General features: G+C 39.0%; 1 protein-coding gene across 7 annotated transcripts in view; it reads right to left on the bottom strand.

Annotated features, from left to right (window-relative positions):
• The window catches only part of LOC124622517 (chromatin modification-related protein eaf-1-like), a 294631-nt gene that overhangs the window by 145043 nt on the left and 126419 nt on the right, over positions 1-23169 (bottom strand). For all 7 annotated transcript variants that reach the window (XR_006980637.1, XM_047148240.1, XM_047148239.1 and 4 more), the window contains 2 exons: positions 15152-15297; positions 13651-13719 (listed from right to left, as the gene is read on the bottom strand). Coding sequence is in view for 6 of the 7 variants with exons in the window: in XM_047148240.1 (XP_047004196.1) it covers positions 13651-13719; positions 15152-15297 (215 nt within the window). In the remaining variant the exon portion in view is untranslated. The remainder of the gene's footprint in view (positions 1-13650; positions 13720-15151; positions 15298-23169) is intronic.

Below are 23169 nucleotides of genomic sequence, written 5' to 3' on the forward strand. Positions count from 1 at the left end.
GGTTTTAGAGCTCATTTGAGCTGCTTCCTTTCAGCCTTTATACACACCATTATCCTGTCAACTCTCGTTCACATGCTATGTAACCTAAATTCGAATGTTATTCAAAATTTTTATCTTTCAGCAGTGAAATCCTTGCATATTATCAGGCTTGCCTTCATGAGTTTCTTAATCACTGTAACTGTTTCATTCCTTTCTGTATACAATATGAACTTCACAATTGTGTGTCTAGGTTTCGCAGATCACAACATTCTACAACCTACTGTATAACTTCTGATTATAGAATGTGCTGCATGTATATTTGTTCTCGCTCTAAGCTTTTACAATTTAAAATGGCCACATTAATAGTAAATATTTTAATTTTATCAGTGTACTTTTAAGTGATGCACAACAATATGTCGCCCACAATGCCTTTGCCTAAAAGAATTACGAGCAATGTTCAGTACATTTACCCAAGTGGAAGAAAAAGGAAAAAGTGCGACTACTGTCAGCAGATAATTTCCATGGCTTCTGGCTCATCATCAAACCTGAAGAGACAGCTTAAATCGAAGCATTCTACAATACCTCTGGAATGATGTGGGTAAGGAAGCCGATCAAGATCGCCATAAGTTGATGTAAAATTCGAGAAATCATTTCTTCCTAACAAAAGCCAATAAGTAATTTTTTTTTAACATTATAAAGTCACTCACATTAAATAAAAGTATAGCTTCAGATGTACAGCTTTTAAAAATGATTTGTAGAGAATACCATTCTTATTCTGTAGTGGTGCACATGCACACACATGCACATAACCCCCCCCCCCCTTTTATATTTAAACAAGTCAAAAAACACTATCAAACTCTCAGATAGAATTAAAAATTATTTGACCATTGCAAAGGCAGACTGCCTTTCCTCTCATGCTTGGATGGAAATAAATAACATTAGTTTCTGTGCACTGACTGCAAATTTCATAGATGAGAAGAGTGAACAGAAGTGCTCACAATTCGAAGCAGACACACTGCAGAAGACAACTCAAACTGAGAAAAGTCTGTTATTTCAAATACAATATCAGTTTTAAAATCACTTCCATAATAAAAGAAGATGCATTAAATATGAAATTAACTGCCATCCTTCTGAAACTCCCACATATCCAAAGCTTTGCACATTCTTTAAATCTCACTGCGCAGCACACAATTCAGAAGTCCAAACAGAAAACCATTGATGAGGTCAAATGAGTTGTTATCTTTCTCAAGGAGAGACCCTTTGCTTTAAGCAAATTTACAGATATGCAAGAAAATTTAAATAAAAAATAAGTAAATAAAAAATAAGTAAATAAAAAAAATAAAAAAACGACTGAAACTGAATTCTGCTTATGAAATGTTGCAAAGATTTACTTTAAATAAAGATCCCATAGTTTATTGCCCGCAGAGCGCCTCTCTTGCAGAGTCTGCCACTTGAGTTTGCTAAACATCTCCGTAACGCTATCACGCTTACCAAATAACCCTGTGACAAAACGCGCCGCTCTTCTTTGGATCTTCTCTATATCATTTGTCAACCAGACCTGGTACGGATTCCACACTGATGAGCAATACTGAAGTATAGGTCGAACGAGTGTTTTGTAAGCCACCTCCTATGTTGATGGACTACATTTTCTAAGGACTCCCCCAATGAATCTCAACCTGGCACCCGCCTTACCAACAATTAATTTTATATGATCATTCCATTTCCAATCATTCCGTACGCATACTCCCAGATATTTTACAGAACTAAATGCTACCATTGTTTGTTCCGCTATCATATAATCATACAATAAAGGATCCTTCTTTCTATGTATTCACAAAACATTGTCTACGTTAAGGGTCAGTTGCCAGTCCCTGCACCAAGTGCCTATCCGCTGCAGATCTTTCTGCATTTCGCTACAATTTTCTAATGTTGCAACTTCTCTGTATACTACAATATCATCGGCAAAAAGCCGCATGGAACTTCTGACACTATCTACTAGGTCATTTACATATATTGTGAAAAGCAATGGTCCCATAACACTCCCCTGTGGCACGCCAGAGGTTACTTTAACGTCTGTAGACGTCTCTCCATTGAGAACAACATACTGTGTTCTGTTTGCTAAAAGCTCTTCAATCCAGCCACACAGCTGGTCTGATATCCCGTAGGCTCTTACTTTGTTTATCAGGCGACAGTGCGGAGCTGTATCGAATGCCTTCTGGAAGTCAAGGAAAACATCTACCTGGGAGCCTGTATCTAATATTTTCTGGGTCTCGTGAACAAATAAAGCGAGTTGGGTCTCACACGATCGCTGTTTCCGGAATCCTAGTTGATACCTAAAGAGTAGATTCTGCGTTTCCGGAAATGACATGATACGCGAGCAAAAAACATGTTCTAAAATTCTACAACAGATCGACGTCAGAGATATAGGTCTATAGTTTTGCGCATCTTCTCGACGACCCTTCTTGAAGACTGGGACTACCTGTGCTCTTTTCCAATCATTTGGAACCTTCCGTTCCTCTAGGGACTTGCGGTACACGGCTGTTAGAAGGGGGGCAAGTGCTTTCGCGTACTCTGTGTAGAATCGTATTGGTATCCCGTCAGGTCCAGTGGACTTTCCTCTGTTGAGTGATTCCAGTTTCTTTTCTATTCCTTGGACACTTATTTCGATGTCAGCCATTTTTTTCATTTGTGCGAGGATTTAGATAAGGAACTGCAGTGTAATCTTCCTCTGTGAAACAGCTTTGGAAAAAGGTGTTTAGTATTTCAGCTTTAAGCGTGTCATCCTCTGTTTCAATGCCATCATCATCCCAGAGTGTCTGGATATTCTGTTTCAAGCCACTTACTGATTTAACGTAAGACCAGAACTTCCTAGGATTTTCTGTCAAGTCGGTACATAGAATTTTACTTTCGAATTCACTGAACGCTTCACGCATAGCCCTCCTTACGCTAACTTTGACATAGTTTAGCTCCTGTTTGTCTGAGAGGTTTTGGCTGCGTTTAAACTTGCAGTGAAGCTCTCTTTGCTTTCACAGTAGTTTCCTAACTTTGTTGTTGAACCACGGTGGGTTTTTCCTGTCCCTCATAGTTTTACTCGGCACGTACCTGTCAAAAACGCATTTTACAATTGCCTTGAACTTTTTCCATAAACACTCAACATTGTCAGTGTCGGAACAGAAATTTTCGTTCTGATCTGTTAGGTAGTCTGAGATCTGCCTTCTATTACTCTTGCTAAACAGATAAACCTTCCTTCCTTTTTTTATATTCCTATTTACTTCCATATTCAGGGATGCTGCAATGGCCTTATGATCACTGATTCCCTGTTCTACGCTTTCAGAGTCGAAAAGTTCAGGTCTGTTTGTTATCAGTAGGTCCAAGATGTTATCTCCACAAGTCGGTTCTCTGTGTAACTGCTCGAGGTGATTTTCGGATAGTGCACTCAGTATAATGTCACTCGATGCTCTGTCCGTACCACCCATCCTAAACATCTGAGTGTCCCGGTATATATCTGGTAAATTGAAATCTCCACCTAAGACTATAACATGCTGAGAAAATTTATGTGAAATGTATTCCAGATTTTCTCTCAGTTGTTCTGCCACTAATGCTGCTGAGTCGGGAGGTCAGTACAAGCAGCGAATTATTAACCTAGCTCAGTTGTTTAGTGTAACCGCCACCCATAATAATTCACAGGAACTATCGACTTCTACTTCACTACAGGATAAACTACGACTAACAGCAACAAACACGCCACCACCGGTTGCATGCAATCTATCCTTTCAAAACACCATCTGTGCCTTCGTAAAAATTTCGGCAGAATTTATCTCTGGCTTCAGCCTGCTTTCCGTACCTATAACGATTTCAGCTTCGGTGCCCTCTATCAGCGCTTGATGTTCCGGTACTTTACCAATGCAGCTTCGACAGTTTACAATTACAATACCGATTACTGCTTGGTCCCTGCATGTCCTGACTTTGCCCCGCACCCTTTGAGGCTGCTGCCCTTTCTGTAGTTGCCCGAGGTCATCTAGCTTAAAAAACCGCCCAGTCCATGACACACAACCCCTGCTACCTATGTAGCCGCCTGCTGTGTGTAGTGGACTCCTGATCTATCCAGCGGAACCCAAAACCCCACCACCCTATGGCGCAAGTCGAGGAATCTGCAGCCCTCACTGTCGCAGAACCGTCTCAGCCTCTGATTCAGACCCTCCACTTGGCTCTGTACCAAAGGTCCGTAGTCAGTCTTGTCAACGATGCTGCAGATGGTGAGCTCTGCTTTCATCCCGCTAGCGAGACTGGCAGTCTTCACCAAATCAGATAGCCACCGAAAGCCAGAGAGGATTTCCTCCGATCCATAGCGACACACATCATTGGTGCCGACATGAGTGACCACCTGCAGATGGGTGCATCCTGTACCCTTCATGGCATCTGGAAGGACCCTTTCCACATCTGGAATGACCCCCCCCCCCCCCCCCCCGGTATGTACACGGAGTGCACATTGGTTTTCTTCCCCTCTCTTGCTGCCACAGTGGAGTTCCCAACTACCAGTAAGCCCACCCTCTGCGACCGCCTGGATCTTGCAGACTGAGGGGCAACCTCTGGAACGGGACAAGCAGCCATGTCCGGCCGAAGATCCGTATCAGCCGGAGACAGAGCCTGAAACCAGTTCGCCACGTCAGACAAACTGAAGAGGCCTTCTGTTCAGCCCTCCGGAATGTCTTTCGCTCCCTGCCACACCTCGAGACGACCTCCCACTCTACCATGGGTGAGGGGTCAGCCTCGATGTGATCAGTATCCTGGGCAGCCACAGCCGTAGTCCAATCAGGAGACACGTGGGACGAGCTAGCCATCCCCGACAAACCCCCATCTGGATGCCCAGAGTGTTGTGTTGTCCTCATTATCATTTCATCATCATCAGTGGAAGACAACGGGAAACCACCACTGGAATCACTTCCCTAGATGTTTATGCGGTGGACCTCTGTGACGAGGCTTCCCCCATGACAAGACCTGCCGTAAGGCAGAACACAAAGTTTTTTTTTTATTTTAGGTAGAAAATTTATCATCTTAAACTTCTAGGGTACAGGCTAGGAAATAATGCAACTGACTTAAAGGATGTTGAAAGTTTTCGATGAGGTAACCAAATAAGTGTCCTCAGAGGAAACAGTCTCACTTTTAAAAATGAAATTTGCCAAGATTAATGGAACAGCAACTAAAATTTTTAAAGACAAAAATAAAGAATGTCGTCAAGAAACAGTCATTGGCTGATAATTTGCTTAAACAATTATCAGAGTGGTTTTGGGTTATCTCCAGCAATAAACTGATTAGTCAAGCAATGTTACTGGATCCCCAATTCAATGGAAGGACATCCAGATGACAAAACATTTCAGGGCTACTAAGTGGAGGATGTTGCAGAAATGAGTGTGTTGGTTGTTCAACAAGAAAAAAAAACACAGCACATTTCTCAACCAGTTACCACTGTGACACACGAGACTTCTTCAACCTGGTACGAGTTGAATGAAACTATTAGTCAGCTTCAAGCAAGTCACGACCCAGGAAATGTGGCAATTATCAAACTGGACAAATAATTAGTGGAGGAATATTGCCTAGAAACAGCAATCCCTTAAACTGGTGGGAAACAAGAAAACTGCTGTGGCCAGTATTGTATCAACTAGTTCTAAAAGTATTATGTATCACAGCAACATCAGAGACCTATGAACAAATATTTTCAAAAGCAGGACAAATGTGCACTAAGAAGAGAAAGAGACTCACATTAACTACAATGAATCAAATTTTATTTATAAATGACACTATTGATTAATTTTTCCTTTATGGGAACATATACGGTAATTCTGACACAGAAGGGGATAGATGGTGAGGAACAATTACTAACAAAGGTTGAGGCCTGGAGGGGTTCCGGGAACATAGGATACATTGCACGGAGAGTTCCCACCAGCACAATTCAGAAAAGCTGGTGTTGGTAAAGGACCCAGATAGGACCCTGTGAAGTGATCATTAAAAACATGAATGTCATATTGGGCAGCATGTTCAGCAACTGGATGGTCCAGGTGTTTCTTGGACTGTTTGTCGGTGGCCATTCATGCGAACAAACAGCTTATTGGTTGTCTTGCCCAAGTGGAATGAAGCACCATGGTTGCAGCTTAGCTTGTAGATCAGGAGTGGTTTCACAGGTATGGTTCAAAATGGCTCTGAGCACTATGGGACTTAACATCTGTGGTCATCAGTCCCCTAGAACTACTTAAACCTAACTAACCTAAGGACATCACACACATCCATGCCCGAGGCAGGATTCGAACCTGCGACCGTAGTAGTCGCGCGGTTCCGGACTGAGCGCCTGAACCGCTAGACCACCGCGGCCGGCTTTCACAGGTATCCCTGTTTTTGATTTCAGACACTGATTATTTTTGTTGGTAAACAGTCAATGCGACTAAATTTCATGTTAAATGACTGAGATAAACTTATGTTAAATCAATGGAAAATAAATGATACATGACTATTATGATATTTTTGAATAATAATGATATAGTACTTATTTATCACAGTCTCATATTATAATGGACAGTCAAATGAAAACCGAACATCCGTCGCAATGTGATCATGGAATGGGTCCATTCAAAAGTAATCACCACATGTGTTACGACATTTATCCCACTGGGAGACAAGACGACCAATTCCTGTTTCATAGAATGTGGTCGGCTACTGAGGGATCTACAACCACACCCACTCCTGCACTTTCCTGTCTGACTGAAACTGACATCCACACGTCTTCCTTCAGGTCACCAGTGATGTGAAAATCACATGGTGAACAATGTGGGCTGTATGGAGGGTGATGCAGTATTTCTCAACCAAATCACTGAAGTGCAGCCTTCATCCGACTGGTTGTGGGTGGGGAGGGGGAGTGTTATTGTATTATAAATCACCATTCCTGGGCATTTTGACTTCATCTCGCATCACAGTTTCTGCAAAGTGTCTTCATAGTGCTGCGCATTTATTGTGGCTCCACACTCGGGTAACTCGAGAAGCAAATCATCAAGACAAATGGCAAAGCCAACAGGGGAAACATCCCACATCTCATCCAACAAAGAAATCCAAAGCTGTTTGCACAAGCTCCAGAATCATCCAGTTGCACAATACTGCCCGCATCCACCTTGCCAATCAGACGAAGGCTATGCTTCAGCGATTTGGTTGGAAAACACTCCAAAATGTACCGTATAGCTCAGATCATTCACCATGTGATTTTCACATTGTCGGCAACCTGAAAAAAGACACACATGGGCATTAGTTTCAGTTGGACAATAAAGTGCAAAGTGGGTGCAGTTGTCAATCAGTCATCAGCCAACCACATTGTACAAAGCAGGAATTGATCGTCTCGTGCCCAGTGGCATAAATGTCTTAAGGGTGAGGTGATTACTTTTGAATGGAACCATTCCATAGTCCTATTGTGGTGGGTGTTCTGTTGTCATTTGACTGCCCCTGATAGACATGAAAAAGCAATGAGATCTGTTGATAGTCATCTCCTCATTTTGACCATCTTGAAGACCACATTAATCCATATCAGCTTCCTCACTTCAGGTCTTTATCCTTGTCCTATATTCTTTCAATCTCATACTTCGTAACCTATTTCACTCTTCTGTCTATGAAGATTTTAACTTTGGGTCTAATTCTCTCATGGAAATCTGTGAAAGCCTGAATTTTTTATTTAAAAGTCACCTCGTTGTAATTCTGTTTCCTCTATTCTCTTTTCTTCCACATTCACCTCTTGGATCCAGCACACACTGGTTCACTTGTTCATAATTTATTCTATTATCTTACGGGTCAACCTCCCCTGGTCCATTCTAAGGATGTGTCCAAAGACCATGTTCTGTCTCTTCCTGATTATGTCTGAGGTCCTATCTATATTTCCTGGTTTACTCTTTTTCTGTAATAACCATTTCCAGTTCTTCAAGGTTCCAATAACCTCCAAAGAACCCTCTTCAATAATCCTGTTCTTGCAAGGTATTGGTAATATCTCGATCCTATAAAATTTTCTATCATATTGTCTTCTATCAAGAAGCTGTCTTGATTTTCGGCCAGCACAGTGTCTTTTTTGCTAGAGATTTATAGACTTGTTTTCGTGGCTTGTCTCTGTAGTTGCATGGTTCAATTAGCCACCTCTTCTCTACTGATTGTAACAATATCACAATAACATCTGCAAATGCCAATATTCCCTTTTCCACACATCCTGATTGTATTCTACCAATTTCTTTAATTGTATGTCACCATTATGTGATCACCTTATCAAGGATATAGTTGAAAAGAGCAAAGGTGAGAGCTACCTCCCTGTCCGACTCCAGTTTTGATCTATCTTGAAGGACTCTTTAAGTGTAAAAACATACTCATCATCATCATTATTAGTATTCTTTTTGCATGTAAGGTCAGAAGAAATCAGTCTAAAAGCACTACGGCCCAAAACTCTTACAACTTTTATGTATTTAGAAGTAGAGAACCAACAACAAAGAAAATTTTGACTGACGGTTTGGGGCACTGAAGCTTTTCTAGTGCGTACACAACCAAACTGTGATAGTTACTGCTGTTGTGGTGATGTAAGGATATATTTTATAGCAATGAAAAAGTGTAACACATTATGTATGCAACACACACACACACGCACGCACGCACGCACACACACACACACACACACACACACACACACACACACACACACACACACACAGAGAGAGAGAGAGAGAGAGAGAGAGAGAGAGAGAGAGAGAGAGAGAGAGAGAGAAAGAATACACACTCCTACAGCAGAAAGTTTGAGAGGTTTCACACAACACAAAATTATCTGTCACAGAATGAGGGAACTGAAAACAAAAATTAGGTTTATTCACGTCAATATTTAGTTTCAAAGCCCTGTCTTAGTATATAGTGGTCTAAATATATTTGACTCTGAAGGCCTTGCAAACAGGTCCACAAGATGATTTTCAGAACAAACACATTCCACATTGATACCCCTATGTTGAATATAGTTCACGCACGAAATAATAATGTACTTTGATGTGCTTAGAACACTAATTCCACGGTGCTCACATTATCAATTAATAATACGGGTGCGTCCCCTTGTCCACTAATCTCCAACAACAGTCGATTAAGGCATATCAGTTTTTTTGGCTCCTTCAATAGCAGCAACAATCTCCACTTCATTGGTGTAACCAATTTCTCCAGCAAACAAACCCATGATACAGCACAGCCGTGTCACCAATAATTGAGGCAACACAAATCAGTTGATAATCTTGTTTTAACGTCACCCACAAACTCAACTTTGGCACAGGCAAAAAGTTTGCTGCCGGATGAATTGCAGAAGAGACTGAGATACCATAGATATATCTGAAAATGCATTTTACAGCATTCCACTTAGGTGAAGTGGGTTTAGCCACCAATTAAGTAACTTTTGGTACAATGTAATTGAGATCTGGACAAACAGACATGTAAGATACATTAATGATCTCACACATGTACAATAAGGAACAGTGCTGGCTAGTTTGTTGCTACGTTCATTGTATACAAGTTCATTACCCCACAACATTTTTAATGGTTTCGTATCACCCATGTTAGAATGATGTAGAATCTTGTCTGTGTATGCTCGCTGTGGAATTAACAAGTCAGACACTCATTGTTCTATTTGTATGTCTAAACATGAGTCTAAGGGAGCATTCACTCAGAGTGCCAGGCCAAAACATGCTGGGCCAAGCCGTGATGTGTTGGGATATCAAACCCACTGTTTTGCATTGTGGTGCTGATACTGGAAGCTGGGCTGCGATGAGATGCAGAGGTAGGCCAGGACGCATCAGCAACATTTGTAATGTTTAATATTCCTGGCATGAGCGGGCAGTCAGCACAAGCCAGTGGAACTATACTTTAGTTTCTGCAGTAAACACATTACATGTCTCCTGCCTGTTTTTATCAGATCTGTCACAGATGAAGTATTTATCTTCTTTTTGTTATAGAATAAATTCCTTCACATTTCACAATCAGTGAAGAAAAATTAGAAGTACTGTATGGATAAAAGCAAAGATACTTGACCCATATATCTTTTACTTAGCCCACCTATTCTTACACATACAGGAAACTATAAATCAATATTTTATTATATCCCTTCATTATTCTTCAAATTCAAAAGCTGAAATTGAAATGGGAGTATCTTAGAGATAGTTACAAATAAGAACATAAAAAACTTAACAAAATGACGTGACGTGATCCAGAAAATCCCTTCAAAACGCAGTTCCACTTTGTCTTGATTTTTCATTACATGAATTTCTTAAAAGATATTTTATTCCAATAGCTATGCACAGTTCCTTGTCAGTGGAAAGAGAACCAGTGAGCCAAATTGCATTATCTCAAGAATGTTTGCTGTCACTGGCTCCAGTCACTGAACCATCACCACTGACAAGCATCACATCAATAATGGAGGGGGAAGAGAATGAACTGGTGGGAAAAATACTGAAGAATTTTTTGTAACTTTAAAAGGACAAAATACCTTTGATGATGGTACAGCATACATTACCAAAGAAGACAGCACTATTTACTTCCTGATACACCTCTTCAGAGGCAAACATTTGTAAACCTTAAAATACAAGAGCTTGAGTATAATCAATATGATAATGCACGTGATTAGTCTGGGAGCCCCACCTGTGGGGAGGCCCACTTGTGAGGAGCCCAGCCACCTGGTCTAAGTCCATTTAGCTGACGCCACTTTGGCAACTTGTGTGCCAATGAGGATGAAATGATGAGAAAGACAACATCCAGTGTCCAGAAATCGAAAACAGTTGCCTCATATGAAGTTCCGCCACACTGACCTCTCAGCCATGGAGGCGGACAGTATAATGAATTGGAGGCAATGACTTCTGCCCAAAGTTCTACTTCAAAAGTATGATTATATACTAATTTATCTTACAATAATGTGACACCCAATTTTTCTTCTGCCATTATACTCCTGCAAAAATGTACATTCTGTTTTGAAATTTTGCCTTGAATGTTCTGTAGCACACACTGAAACATATTATGATTCATTCTGTAACAAATAAAATTTTTCAAGTAAGCTTTCTAGTTCTCCAAGTAAGGAAAAAATTCTCCTAAATGTCTGCTGCTATTTATGGAATGAGTCGATACCTCCTATTTGTTCTGACCTTCAAAATTCGAGTCACTGTACTTCAAAAAGTACCACTAAAAGAATGTAGTCCTTGTTCTATTTGATAGAGGCGAATAACTGATGGCTGCACCTATATTATCTGCAGCTGTCTCAGAATGTGGAGTCCCTTGCCAATGTAGTTTAGACCGCCAAGGAGGGATGGGAGTGAGGAGGTGCAATGACATAGACATCTACACTGACTGATAGTAATTTGTGTGTCTGCCCTGCAGTGTTTGAGGGTACATTGAATCTGTCCATTATTCTTTCTCTCAACCTTCTCTCTACTGACCTTGATGTTGACAGGACTAAAATGCTTTAGTAACTTGCTAGATGATAACACAGAGATAGCTAATGCTACTAAGTGTTGATATGTTTGTTCAGCAACACTATTTTGCTCAGATGTATTTGCTCACACAAGACAAAACTCAATATCACAATCTGACAGAACTGCAGCTACTGTGTTATGTTTTCTCATCCTGTATCATATCAAAATACTTTTACCTTATGACTAGCAGCATTAAAATCTTTCAACAATATTTTCAAATTGTCAGCTACTTACATTTATTTTGTGTAAAGCATTTCTGAACAAAATGAGAATAATCATCTTTGAAAATAACATAGTAACGAAATCCATTTACAGAGTCAACAGGGATTATTCTATTGACATCAACATTAAAACAACTCGTTGACAGTTTGTAGACAATCTTTGCAAGGACTGAATGATTTGTGGTAAGATTTGCCACAAAAAAATAAATAAATAAATAAATAAAATAAAATGAGTTATCATCAGAACACTTAACAGCTATACCAAAGTAAAAAGAGTGCATCTTGTGCATCACATTTATCTTGATAAACAAGTCTATCATGCTAATACTGCAATTGTTTCTAAGTTAATCTTTGTTTGTCAATCTAGATAACAAATAAGCGTATTCATAAGGCACAATGAAGTACAAGTTCTTGCAACTGCTTCCTTATGTCACTAAATGATAACACCTTTGTTATCACAAGTCACATTATTTCCATGTTATGTAGTTTGATGAACAGAGGAGAGATGGTGCCAGGCATCAGATACGTATCAAACATTCCCTAGCAAAGTAGGCATCCACTTGTTTATGCATACTTAAATATTAATATTGCCAGTTCCATGTGTGAAATTAACTTTATTGTCAGCTGTCTGTATACACTGTGGAATCATAAACTTTTCAAACAGAGAAATACCATTTATTTTGTGAAATACTTTGTGTCATACTAGAGTCAGAAATTCAAATTAGCACTATCAAAATTGATATGAACTAACTAGCCACTAGTGAAAGATGTATTTGGTTTGCTGCCTACTTTTAAACTGGAATTAGAATTATTATTGGTAGCTGTCACCTTTATTTCTTCTGCAGCCATGCATTTTTAGTAGTTTATCATAAAATATTCAACTTTCTTGCAAAATAGGCATGAGTGAGTTTCTTTCTTCTTTGACTTATTCCATGCTGTTGTGAATATTTTCTGTTTCGCTGTTAATCATCTGATTTTGATTTCCTGTAGGTAGTGTCAGCATCCTGAGTCTTCCCATGTGCAGCTAGCACATTGTCAATTGGATGTGAATTCTCAACAAGAAGCTTTGTATTCTGTTCAGACACAGGAACATGGCACCAGGTCAACCTATAAAACTCATATTCAGGTCTTAATGTTTCGAAAATGTGATGCTGAAGCAGCAAAAGAGGCAATGTTGGATTTGGATCACTTACTTTTCCTCAGTTCATTGTGTAAGTCACCAAAAATGTTTGAAAGCAGTGATGTGTAGTTTGCTACAGATGTGACGCCATCTTTTGTTGTTAAAAAGAGAGAGAGAGAGAGAGAGAGAGAGAGAGAGAGAGAGAGAGAGAGAGAGAAGAAGAAGAAGATCAAACACCAATGATACAAGGGTGTCACAATTTTTTTTCCCACAAGTCTCTTTTCATAAATGAGTAGAAGGTTCCTCTATTCTGATGATACAAGGATCCCATGTGTTGTCTCGTCTGCACTGAAATGTATCTGACAGTTTTCCCCCTCTGCTAATGATAGACAGTGACGTGTAACATCTACAACTGAATAAAAGCAGTGTTCCTTTAAACAAAGATGAATCTGCCATTTCTGTATTTCCCACTGATCTTCACGACAAACTGCGAATGTTTATAAACTATTGTCAACATTCATCATATCAGCTGTTTACCACAAATCTTGCCTTCCTTAGTACATAAAATGTAATCCAGCTAATGAGTACTTGCACATTTCAATTTATTTACTTCAATAACTGCAAGATAGACCTGACAAGACATACAGTGCGCAAGCCATCCACTTTTTATTGCTTTCAAGTATGTGCGTTTATAAAGAGAGCTTTGAAACAAGAGTCAATTGCAATTGTAGACTTGTTAACATATCTACAACTGCCCAAATGCTTAATACTAACAGAAAACATAACATATAGCAATGTAAACACCATGCATATCTCAAAAGTGTTTTACCTTGTTGTACTGTTACAACCCCTGGTTGTCCAATGCCACCCATATTCATGTTCTGTTGCATCTGTGTTGCTGTAACAAACAATATTTAACTCCGGTAACAGTAACTGAAAACTAAAACTAGACAAAAAGCAAGTATTATTGCAGCAATAATGTTTATGAAGAAAGAAGTGAACACTATTTCACATTTTGACACATTGCATTCATCATGTTCTATAGGTTCCACAAGGAAGGAGAAACTTCTGCAGTGTGGAGCAAGTCTACAAACCCCTTAAAAATGAGAAGCAGCTGTTAGAAACAGCCTTAATTATTAACTACTGCTAACTCTCATAAACTGTTAGTGCTTACTTCTAACACATTTAGTTGGAAATGTTTCTGTTATTTTATTTTTTTTAAATTAAAAAGATAAAAGAGAGAAAAAGGAGCGTGCTCTTGCTTCCTCGTTTATACTAAATAGCAAATGTTTAGCTTTTACTATGAACTTAAAAACAGTTCAATAAACAAAATAAATTCCACAATTCTACAATCATGGTTGTAGTATTTATTTCTATTTGCATCTGTAACACACCATCAACTTTTAATTAAAATTAAATAACCTTTTCAACATTGAACCAACATAGAAGTCCGTTAACAACACTAAAATGTTCAAAATGAGCAGCCCAGGAAAAACATACATGGCATGTTTGCTTAAGTATTCACTGGAGATAATTTAATCTGCCAGGTATCACTTGCTTGTGGCATAGATGGCAATGCTAATTACTTCAAAAAATGTACTGAACTTTATGTGTGTTGCTTCTTTCATATGATAACATTAATGGTTGTTTTCCAACTTCTGATTTTGTACTTTTGTGTTTTAGTTCCAGAATCTGAGAATAATTATATGCTAAAATATCTTTTGATATTTATATTGAACAATATCCACCTACATTCTGTTAGAATGAAAACTGCAACTGGTCAAGCAGCTAACCAATATCTTCAGTCTTTGAAGCCAAATAATTAGATAATTTGTAGCAGTAGTGGTCACTCTGTGTTAATTCTTCTCACTTTATAGGGATTCCCATTTTCTAGCTACATGACTGATGGGAGCGTGCTGAAGAATTTTACACCAAGCTGTTATGGCTGAGTTGATTGCTGTCTGATGTCACTGGAAACTTTTTCTCTAACATTCACTGTAAGGTTAAGAAAAGAAGAGCACCAAGTACTGAAGCTTGAGCCTGTTTTCTGATATGAAGGTAAGAACTCAGTCTCGCTCCAACAGGACTTCATTTGTGAGGTCATATATCTATAGACTTTTTCATGAGAGTCAATCTAAGAGACAGTTAGCAAGTTATCTCTGGAAAAAATGTCAATGTTTTGTAGATCTTAATGATTTCATTAACAGCACTTCTGAATTTGCAATGATTCAACCGTTTGTATGGGTGGATCATAAATCTGTTAAAAGCTCCTTCCATCATAAGATAGATACAATATTTACACTATCATCTTATAGCTTTACGCAACTGACCATGCTGCATCACCATCTGTTGTTGCTGCTGCTGCTGTTGTTGCTGCTGCTGTTGTTGCTGAAACTGAGCATACTCTTGCTGCATTGTTTCGATAAGGTTATGCGCCAGCTGACGAGCTGCTTGGAGAATATCGTATTTTGGATGCCTGTTAATAGAAACCAACTTTTCAGTATCCGAAAATTAACAATCTTAAATTATTATGCAAACTGTCAATAATGGTAGTCATTCACTGATGAAGAATTATACAAACTTCTCTACTAACTTGACAATATTATGAAAAGGATAGATTGCCCTCACCATATAGCAGAGATGCTGAGTCGCTTTTGTTGTGTCTGTCTGCGACTCAGCATCTCCGCCATATGGTGAGTGTCATTATTCCCTCCTGGATTTTCCACTGTTAGTCTACTAACACATCAGACAGTTCACAGTGAGGTGTATTACTGCCTTCACAATTTGCTGTTCATTAATAACAAAACACTGATCTCCATGTACACACACACTCTGCAGGCCATCATACACTGCATGGTGGGGTGGGGAGTACCTTGTAAATACTAGTCTTTCTCTTTTCTGTTGCACACATAAATGGAATGAGCAAAAATCAATTGTCTATAAGCCTCCTTACAAGCCCTAATTTCTCTTTTCTTGTCTTCACAGTCCTTATGCAATAAGTACATTGGCATTATCTAAACAGTTTTTTGCAAAAAGAGTGTCATTTTCCGTCCAAGGTTTCCCATTGAGTTCATGGAGTATTTCTGTAGTACTGGCTTGTATAGTAAAACCTATTTGTAACAAACCTAGTAGCATGCCTCTGAACTGCTTCGATGTCTTCCCTTAATCCGACCAGGTGAAAATTCCAAATACACAAGAGGCAATCAAGAGTGGACCACACTAGTGTTCTATACATGGTGTCATTTACAGATGATTAACTACACTTACCCTCCATAAACTGAAGACACACATTTGCCTTTCCTACTACTGACCTTATATGCTAGTTCAGTTTCATATCACTTTGCAATATGCCTAGATACTTAATCAAACTGACTGTGTCAAACAGCAAACCACCAATACTGCATTCGAATGGTACAGGATTATTTTTTCTACTCATCTTGAACAACTTACATTTTCAATGTTTAGAGCAAGCTGTAATTTCTTACACCTCTTAGAAATTCTGCCTAGTTCATCCTGTATCCTCTTACAGTCCCTCAAAAATTACACTTTCCGAATGCTATAGCCTCATTAGCGAAGAATCGCAGATTGCTGCTCACCCCATCTGTTTGATTGTTTATGTATATGGAGAACAAGATCGGTCCTATCACACTTCCCTGGACACTCCTGACAATACACCTGCCTCTAATGAACACTCACTGTGCAGGACAATGTACTGGATTCTATAACTCTTAACAAGTCTTCAAGCCATTCGGATCTCTGAGAGCATATTCCGTGTTGTCGGACCTTCGTTAAAAATCTGCAAAGGATCACTGAGTCTAATGCTTTCTGGGAATCAAGAAATACAGATTCAGTCTGTTGCCCATCATCCATGACTCTCAGGATATTGTGTAAGAATACAGCAACCCGAGTTTCACACAAGCAATGCTTTCTAAATCCTTTCTCATTTCTGGAGAGGAACTTTTCTGTCTCAAAGAAATTTACTATATTCAAAATTGGTAAGCGCTCAAGAATTTTACAGCAACCCGATGTTAAGGATCTTGGTCTGTAGTTTTCTAGCTTCTTTCTTACGTCATTTATGACTTTGTGCAGGATGAGAGATTTGTGATAAATGCAAGCTAAGTAAGGGGTTAATGCCAAAGATTACTCTTGGTAAAATCAAAATGGGATTCCACGTTGTCCGGCAACGTATTTAGTTTCAACTCTTTCAGTTGCTTCTCAACACCAGCGGGTGAGTATTTCTGTTTCCTCCATATGGGAATCTGTCAAACAATGGTATGACTTTACCACCCTCCTGAGGGAATACTTGTTTTGAATGCAAAATTTAAAACTTCAGCTTTCCTTTTGCTGTCTCCTATTGCCAACTCAACTGGTTGATGTCAACTGGTTGATGTATAACTGGATAGAAGCCTTCATCCCACTTAGCGATTTTACATAGGATCAGAATTTTCTCTAGGTTATCAGAACCATCTTTTAATAAGGTATGACTGTGGAAACTGTTGTATGCTTCACACTTCACTTCAATCTTTTTATAGGCTCACGAATTTCTAGCATGGCTTGCCTGCTGACTTCCTGAATTCATTTTTGAACTGAAAGTGCAACTATCTCTGCTTTCACAGCATTTTCTGAATTTTTTCATTAAATCATAATAGATATTTTCCATCCTTGATCCACTTCATCAGAGCACAATTTAAAGTGTGTTTAAATTTTGCCCATAATTTTCCTCTACGTCCATCACATTGGAATTACATTATATCCATTAATGGTCCAACAACTGTTTATCCACTCTTTCCAGCATAAAAACTCTCCTAGCTTTCTTAATGGGTTTATTAAATTTAGTAGACATTGTAACCATGATAACACTGTGTTCACTAATCCCCCGTCTCTATACTGAAACAAGGTCAAGACTGTTTGTAGCTACAAGGTCTACAATATTTCCATTGCATGTAGATTTACAAACCACCTGCTCAGACAGCTTTCAGAAAACTTTGCTCAGTACTAATTCACAAGATTATCTGTCCATACCACTTGCAATTAATCCATAGCTTGCCAATCTATACTCAGCAGTTAAAAGTCTCCTCCGACTGATACTACACTATTGAGATACTTCTGTACCACTTAGTGTAAGCTTTCTTTCAATTATTCTAGAACTGTTGCAATGAAATTGGGTGGCCAGTAAGGACATCCAGTGATAAATTTTAGTTCACTTGGTTACTCACGTTGCAAGAACCATCAACTTGTACTAATGCTCCAGAAATGTCTTCATTTAGCCAGTGAGTCCTTAGTGAAATGGTGATATAAGGGGTGTACAAAATAACTGGTCACATTTTCCCACCCGAGTTTTGTGACATTTAAGCCAGTCCATCCCTGATCAGACTTAATGAGCCGCCGCGTATGAATTCTTCCTACCTCTTATGTGAAGACACACTTTTAATTGTATGTCCTCTTGCAAAGCCATAGCAGTGCCATTGGATTCTGAAAGTGTAAAACTACTGGCCATGTTTTATATAATGAAGTGAGAAGAAGTCTTTTGTGCAAACAATCTTTACACAGGATGCTATTGTGGAGCATTTATTTAAGAAACACCATAAAATGAACTTGTTCACTCTGATTATCGGCTAATTATTAACAGTACGAGGCCATGATCTACCCCATGACTAGATCAAAAGGCATCCTATCAATGACTGCCGACTATGGCGCACAGTCTGTAACTTGAGCATACAATCAGTACAGTTTGTAGAAGAAAGTACACAATCGGTTATGCCAAAGTTATTTGTTTATTTATTAATATCAAGAATTCCTGACAGTACAAAATTACTGAAAGATGGTATTTATGATCCACACGCGGCTCCTAATGTCTAAGTGGCAAAAGGCAACTTCTGATAGCAAGCATTTATTAACAACAATAACTTGATTCATGCCAGAATAAAGGTACTTTCCCTACAAATCTCTCTGCTGACATCACGAGTGATTACTGCAAAGGGACCTCACACCACTGGCTCTGAAAGTGCAGATAGCCAACCACCTCTGTTAGCCAGCATGGGATACTACCGCCTGCTCCTTACTCTGTACATAATGCAGCACTGATACATTCACTTCACATATGTGAAATAGCAAAACTGGAAATAAATTAAATTGTGGTCTTATCTGCAAATAAGGGGTACCTTACAATGTACAGACAATTTTGCAGTCAGACAAAATTTCAACCTTGACAGACAATATTTTCACTGATTGCAATGAACACTCCCCCCCTTCTATTGCAATCAACCTGTCTTTGGTATAAATTTCATGCCTCATTCAATGTTTCGGAGCTTTCTACTTCATGTTTCATCCAGCTCTTGGATCCGAATCAACAGAGTACCTTACATTTGTTAAGGTATGTTTAGATGGGCCATAAAAATTGCCTTTTACAAACAATATATTCCAACAATGTTGTCCATAAAAAATGCGGCCAGTGACACATGTTGCAGCCACGTGTACGACAACATACCAGAGAGTGTGGCTCTCCTGCTTTTAAAACCCACAAGTAATAAAGTTATTAGAAAGAAGAACAAGAGCAATCAGGCTTTTTGGATGTGTCCTCTTTTAAGTAGGTGGAACGATTCAGACTCAGAACATCTAACTTGCGAATTGATGCCGGATATGTATGTATTCCTGAATATCACTAGAATGACTAAAAACAATTCTGAAAATCTCATCCAAACAGCTGTTTCAAGAATTGCAAAAACCAATACAAACACGAGAGCCTGTGCACCAGCAACAAAACGACTTGCAATCACAGTTTGGTTTTTAGCAACCAGAAGTCTGAGGTACCTCTTTAAAGGGCACTACTCCTCACTAAGTATCCTGGTACCGGAATTATGCAATTCTTTGGCAGAAGGACTGAAAGATTTCAAGGATTTCATTAAGGTAAGTTTGAAATAAGAACACAATTTTTATTTATATTTTATTTTTGTTTATGAGCACACTATACACACGAGATGAAGATCACAACAAAACTGAAATCTATAGTGTTCATCACTGCTGCAGATCGTCTTCTAGTATGACAATAGCAGCAATAATGTCTGCATATGCCTGTCTGCCCTCGTCATGAGAACTGTTTCTGGTGTAATCAGGCTGTAACCAGAAGTAAATGTACCATTTTCACTGTGAAGTACATTAAGGTCTGCTTCATACAACATGTTAGTTATTTTAAATTCAACCTCAGCTCTAACAAAGTTATTATATCAAAATAGCTTGCTGGCAACATTTTCACCAAAAACTGCAAATGGGTTGCTATGTTTTTGTGTGGTGTTATTCACTATTTGAGCTTATTTTTGAACTGCTTGCTTTTGTTCATCCATCTGAGAATTTTCATGTTCCTTCTGTGGCCTCTTCTGCAAGGCACTGCTTGTGTTTGTAGATGCAATACCCTACTACCCCCCTCCTTTGACATGAACTCAGTGTCAGTCTCTACCTGGGCCTGAAAACACCGTATAAATCATTAGTAATTGTTAAACTGGATACATAAAAATCTACTCATCAAGCGGTGGCAGAACACAAACATAAAAGACGGTTGTAACTGACAAGCTTTCAGAGCAAGTGGCTCCTCCTTCAGACAGAAGGGTTGAAGGGGAAAGAAGATGCGTGACAGAAAAGGACTGGAGAGGTCTAGTAATTGACTGTCAGTAATAGATTATTTTTGTTGTTATATTAGTAATTGTTAGGAGTAAAACAGATTGCAGTAGATTAGGCAATATCAGAAAAACAATTTTTCTTTGGATCATACATATGTAGTACACATCCTGCTTTTGTATTTATTCATTATTTTTAGATGTCATCATTTGCCGAAGACTGGGAAAGAACTGTCCAAGAATTTAAAGACAGATGGAGTATTCTTAACTGTGTAAGTGCCATGAATGGAAAGTACATAGCTACTGCGTGCCAACTTAATAGTGGTAGTAAATATTCTAACTACAAACCATGTTTCAGTTTAATGTTGTTTGGAGTGGTCAATGCCAATTACCAGTTTACATATGTACACACTCAATGGCAAGGGAGGGTTTTGGATGGCAGAGTTTTTACACACACTGAATTTGATGAAGTGTTACTGGACCAATCACTAAATTTAACTGAAACTGTGCCTCTTCCTAGCAGACAAATCCCGGTCCCTTTTGTATTCATTAATGGAAAACATTATGAAACCATTTTCAATAGTTAATGTCCATAAAACAAAATATGTGTGTAATTATACAACACAAAGAGCAAGAAGAATTCTTAAAAATACTTTTGGCTTAATTGTGTCAGATTTGTAATATTACTGCCTTACAAGCAGATAATACACCAAAAGTTGCCTTGGTTTGTGCATATCTACACAACTTTTTGCATCCTAATGCACAAAGCCAGATGCTGTATTCATAAACAGGGATTTTTGACAGTAAAGATGATGATACAGGGTGAAGTAATACCAGGATCTTGGCGAAACAACAATATCAGTATATAATGTCTTCAACAAGTATTCAGGAAAGCAACTACAAAGTCTAAAGAAGAAAGAGAAGAACTTGTGAATTATGTAATACATAATCAGGATCGGGTAGCATGGAGAGACATATACTATATAAATGTATTAATCATATTTATGTTGACATGTAATAAAGTTTTTGCTTGCCTCTGAATTTGAGTTTATGCTATCAATTCCGCTTCAGGCAAATCTCGAGATAATATGAAACTAATAGCATCAAATGTAATCCACGTGGCTGTAGAGTCACCTGCACTTCCATTCTTCTTATGCTACTTTTTTGCCTTGTTTGCAACATATGTTCAAAGGCTTTACAATTTTTTGTATGCTTCATCAACCGTGATTGTGATTGTGAACAGATTGCCAATTACCCTTTTTCACTTTATGATCTTTGTAGACATTACTTTTGATGTCCCATAGCTTCGGTCATGGACGAATCACATTTACTAACATTATAGTTTTCTTGTTTGTCCACTTCTCCACTGTTATACACAACCAAACAAAGCACTACATGTACATGCAAACTTTAAAGCTAAAGCGAAATAATATTGTTTCCGCACAAACATGTGACGTGACTGCAGCACAGCTGGTACAAGGTGTGAGAAACAAAGATGAAAGCAAGAGGGAAACATTTACAGGCAAGGACAGAGAAAGACACTGCTCTGCAATACAAAATATTCTCCACTCTTTGAGGACAATACGACAACCTTTCGGCAATATGTCAGCAACTACTTGGCAACAGCATGCAACATCAGCAAATACTGTCCATCCAGACTGCAAAACTGCCATCTACTGCGGACACATTGCAGCAGTGTTGATGGAAATACTATAGCAGCAAAAAATTTGCATAAAATATGGCCCATCTAAACGACACTTTAAGAATAGTTCAGCAATTTACTGTTACAATTTGACATTCTGAGTGTGTGTACCTTGTATATGATCTGATTTCATTCTCTGCTTATTGATTGATTGGTGAACATCCATCAGAGGATCTCAAAGCTGTTGACTAGCCTTAAGAACCCCCCATATGCACTCCACACGCATTATGCTACCTGGGTAGCTGCTTTTTCCTGTGTGTGTGTGTACTTCTGACCTATCAAGGGGAGTGCTACAATTCTCTACCCTGTAACACAGGTAAACAAATCTGCAGCCAATACCGAAACAGAATTAATGGAGCCTCTGGTTGAAAGCCTTCACTCAGCACCAAACCAAATGACCAACACCAATTCTGCGTAAGATACTGCAAATTGTATGGTCTGCTTGCACCTGCAAGTGAGGCCAGCAGTCTTCACTTCCACCAGCTGCCGGTATGAATTGAGGATGGCCTACAATCCTATGCAGTAGATGTCATGGCTACAGGAGCCACAATTTGATGACTGCACCCTGCATCCTCAATAGCTACAAGCAAGGCCTCCTCCACGTCTCAAATAAGGCCCTTGGCAGACACATAGAGCACACATGGGAGTTCTTTCGAGCCCTGGACACTATTTCCCTAAGGGGGCTTCATAATGCACCTAACATAGGAGATCCCAATATCTAGTGAACCTCTCTCTCCCTGTGTGCCAGCTTGGACACCACTGAAGAAATTGCCACCTGTCGATCCCAACAACTAGTGAACCTTCCTCCCCTTGTGTGCCAGCTTGTGAAGAAATTTCCACATGTCCATTCTCAGGGTGACTGGATGAGGCTAGACAGCCATTCCTCACACTGGCTCTCCACCTTGAGCAATCCAAATGTGATGCAACCTGCCACACATTTTGTGGTGATGGAGTGTCCCTTTTGCGATGTTTAAGAATAATGCATGTGAAGTGTGTATAAAAATATTGATTAAGACCAAACAAATCAGACTGAAAG

Source organism: Schistocerca americana, chromosome 7 (genome assembly GCF_021461395.2).
Source record: "Schistocerca americana isolate TAMUIC-IGC-003095 chromosome 7, iqSchAmer2.1, whole genome shotgun sequence".
NCBI classification, from domain to species: Eukaryota; Metazoa; Arthropoda; class Insecta; order Orthoptera; family Acrididae; genus Schistocerca; species Schistocerca americana.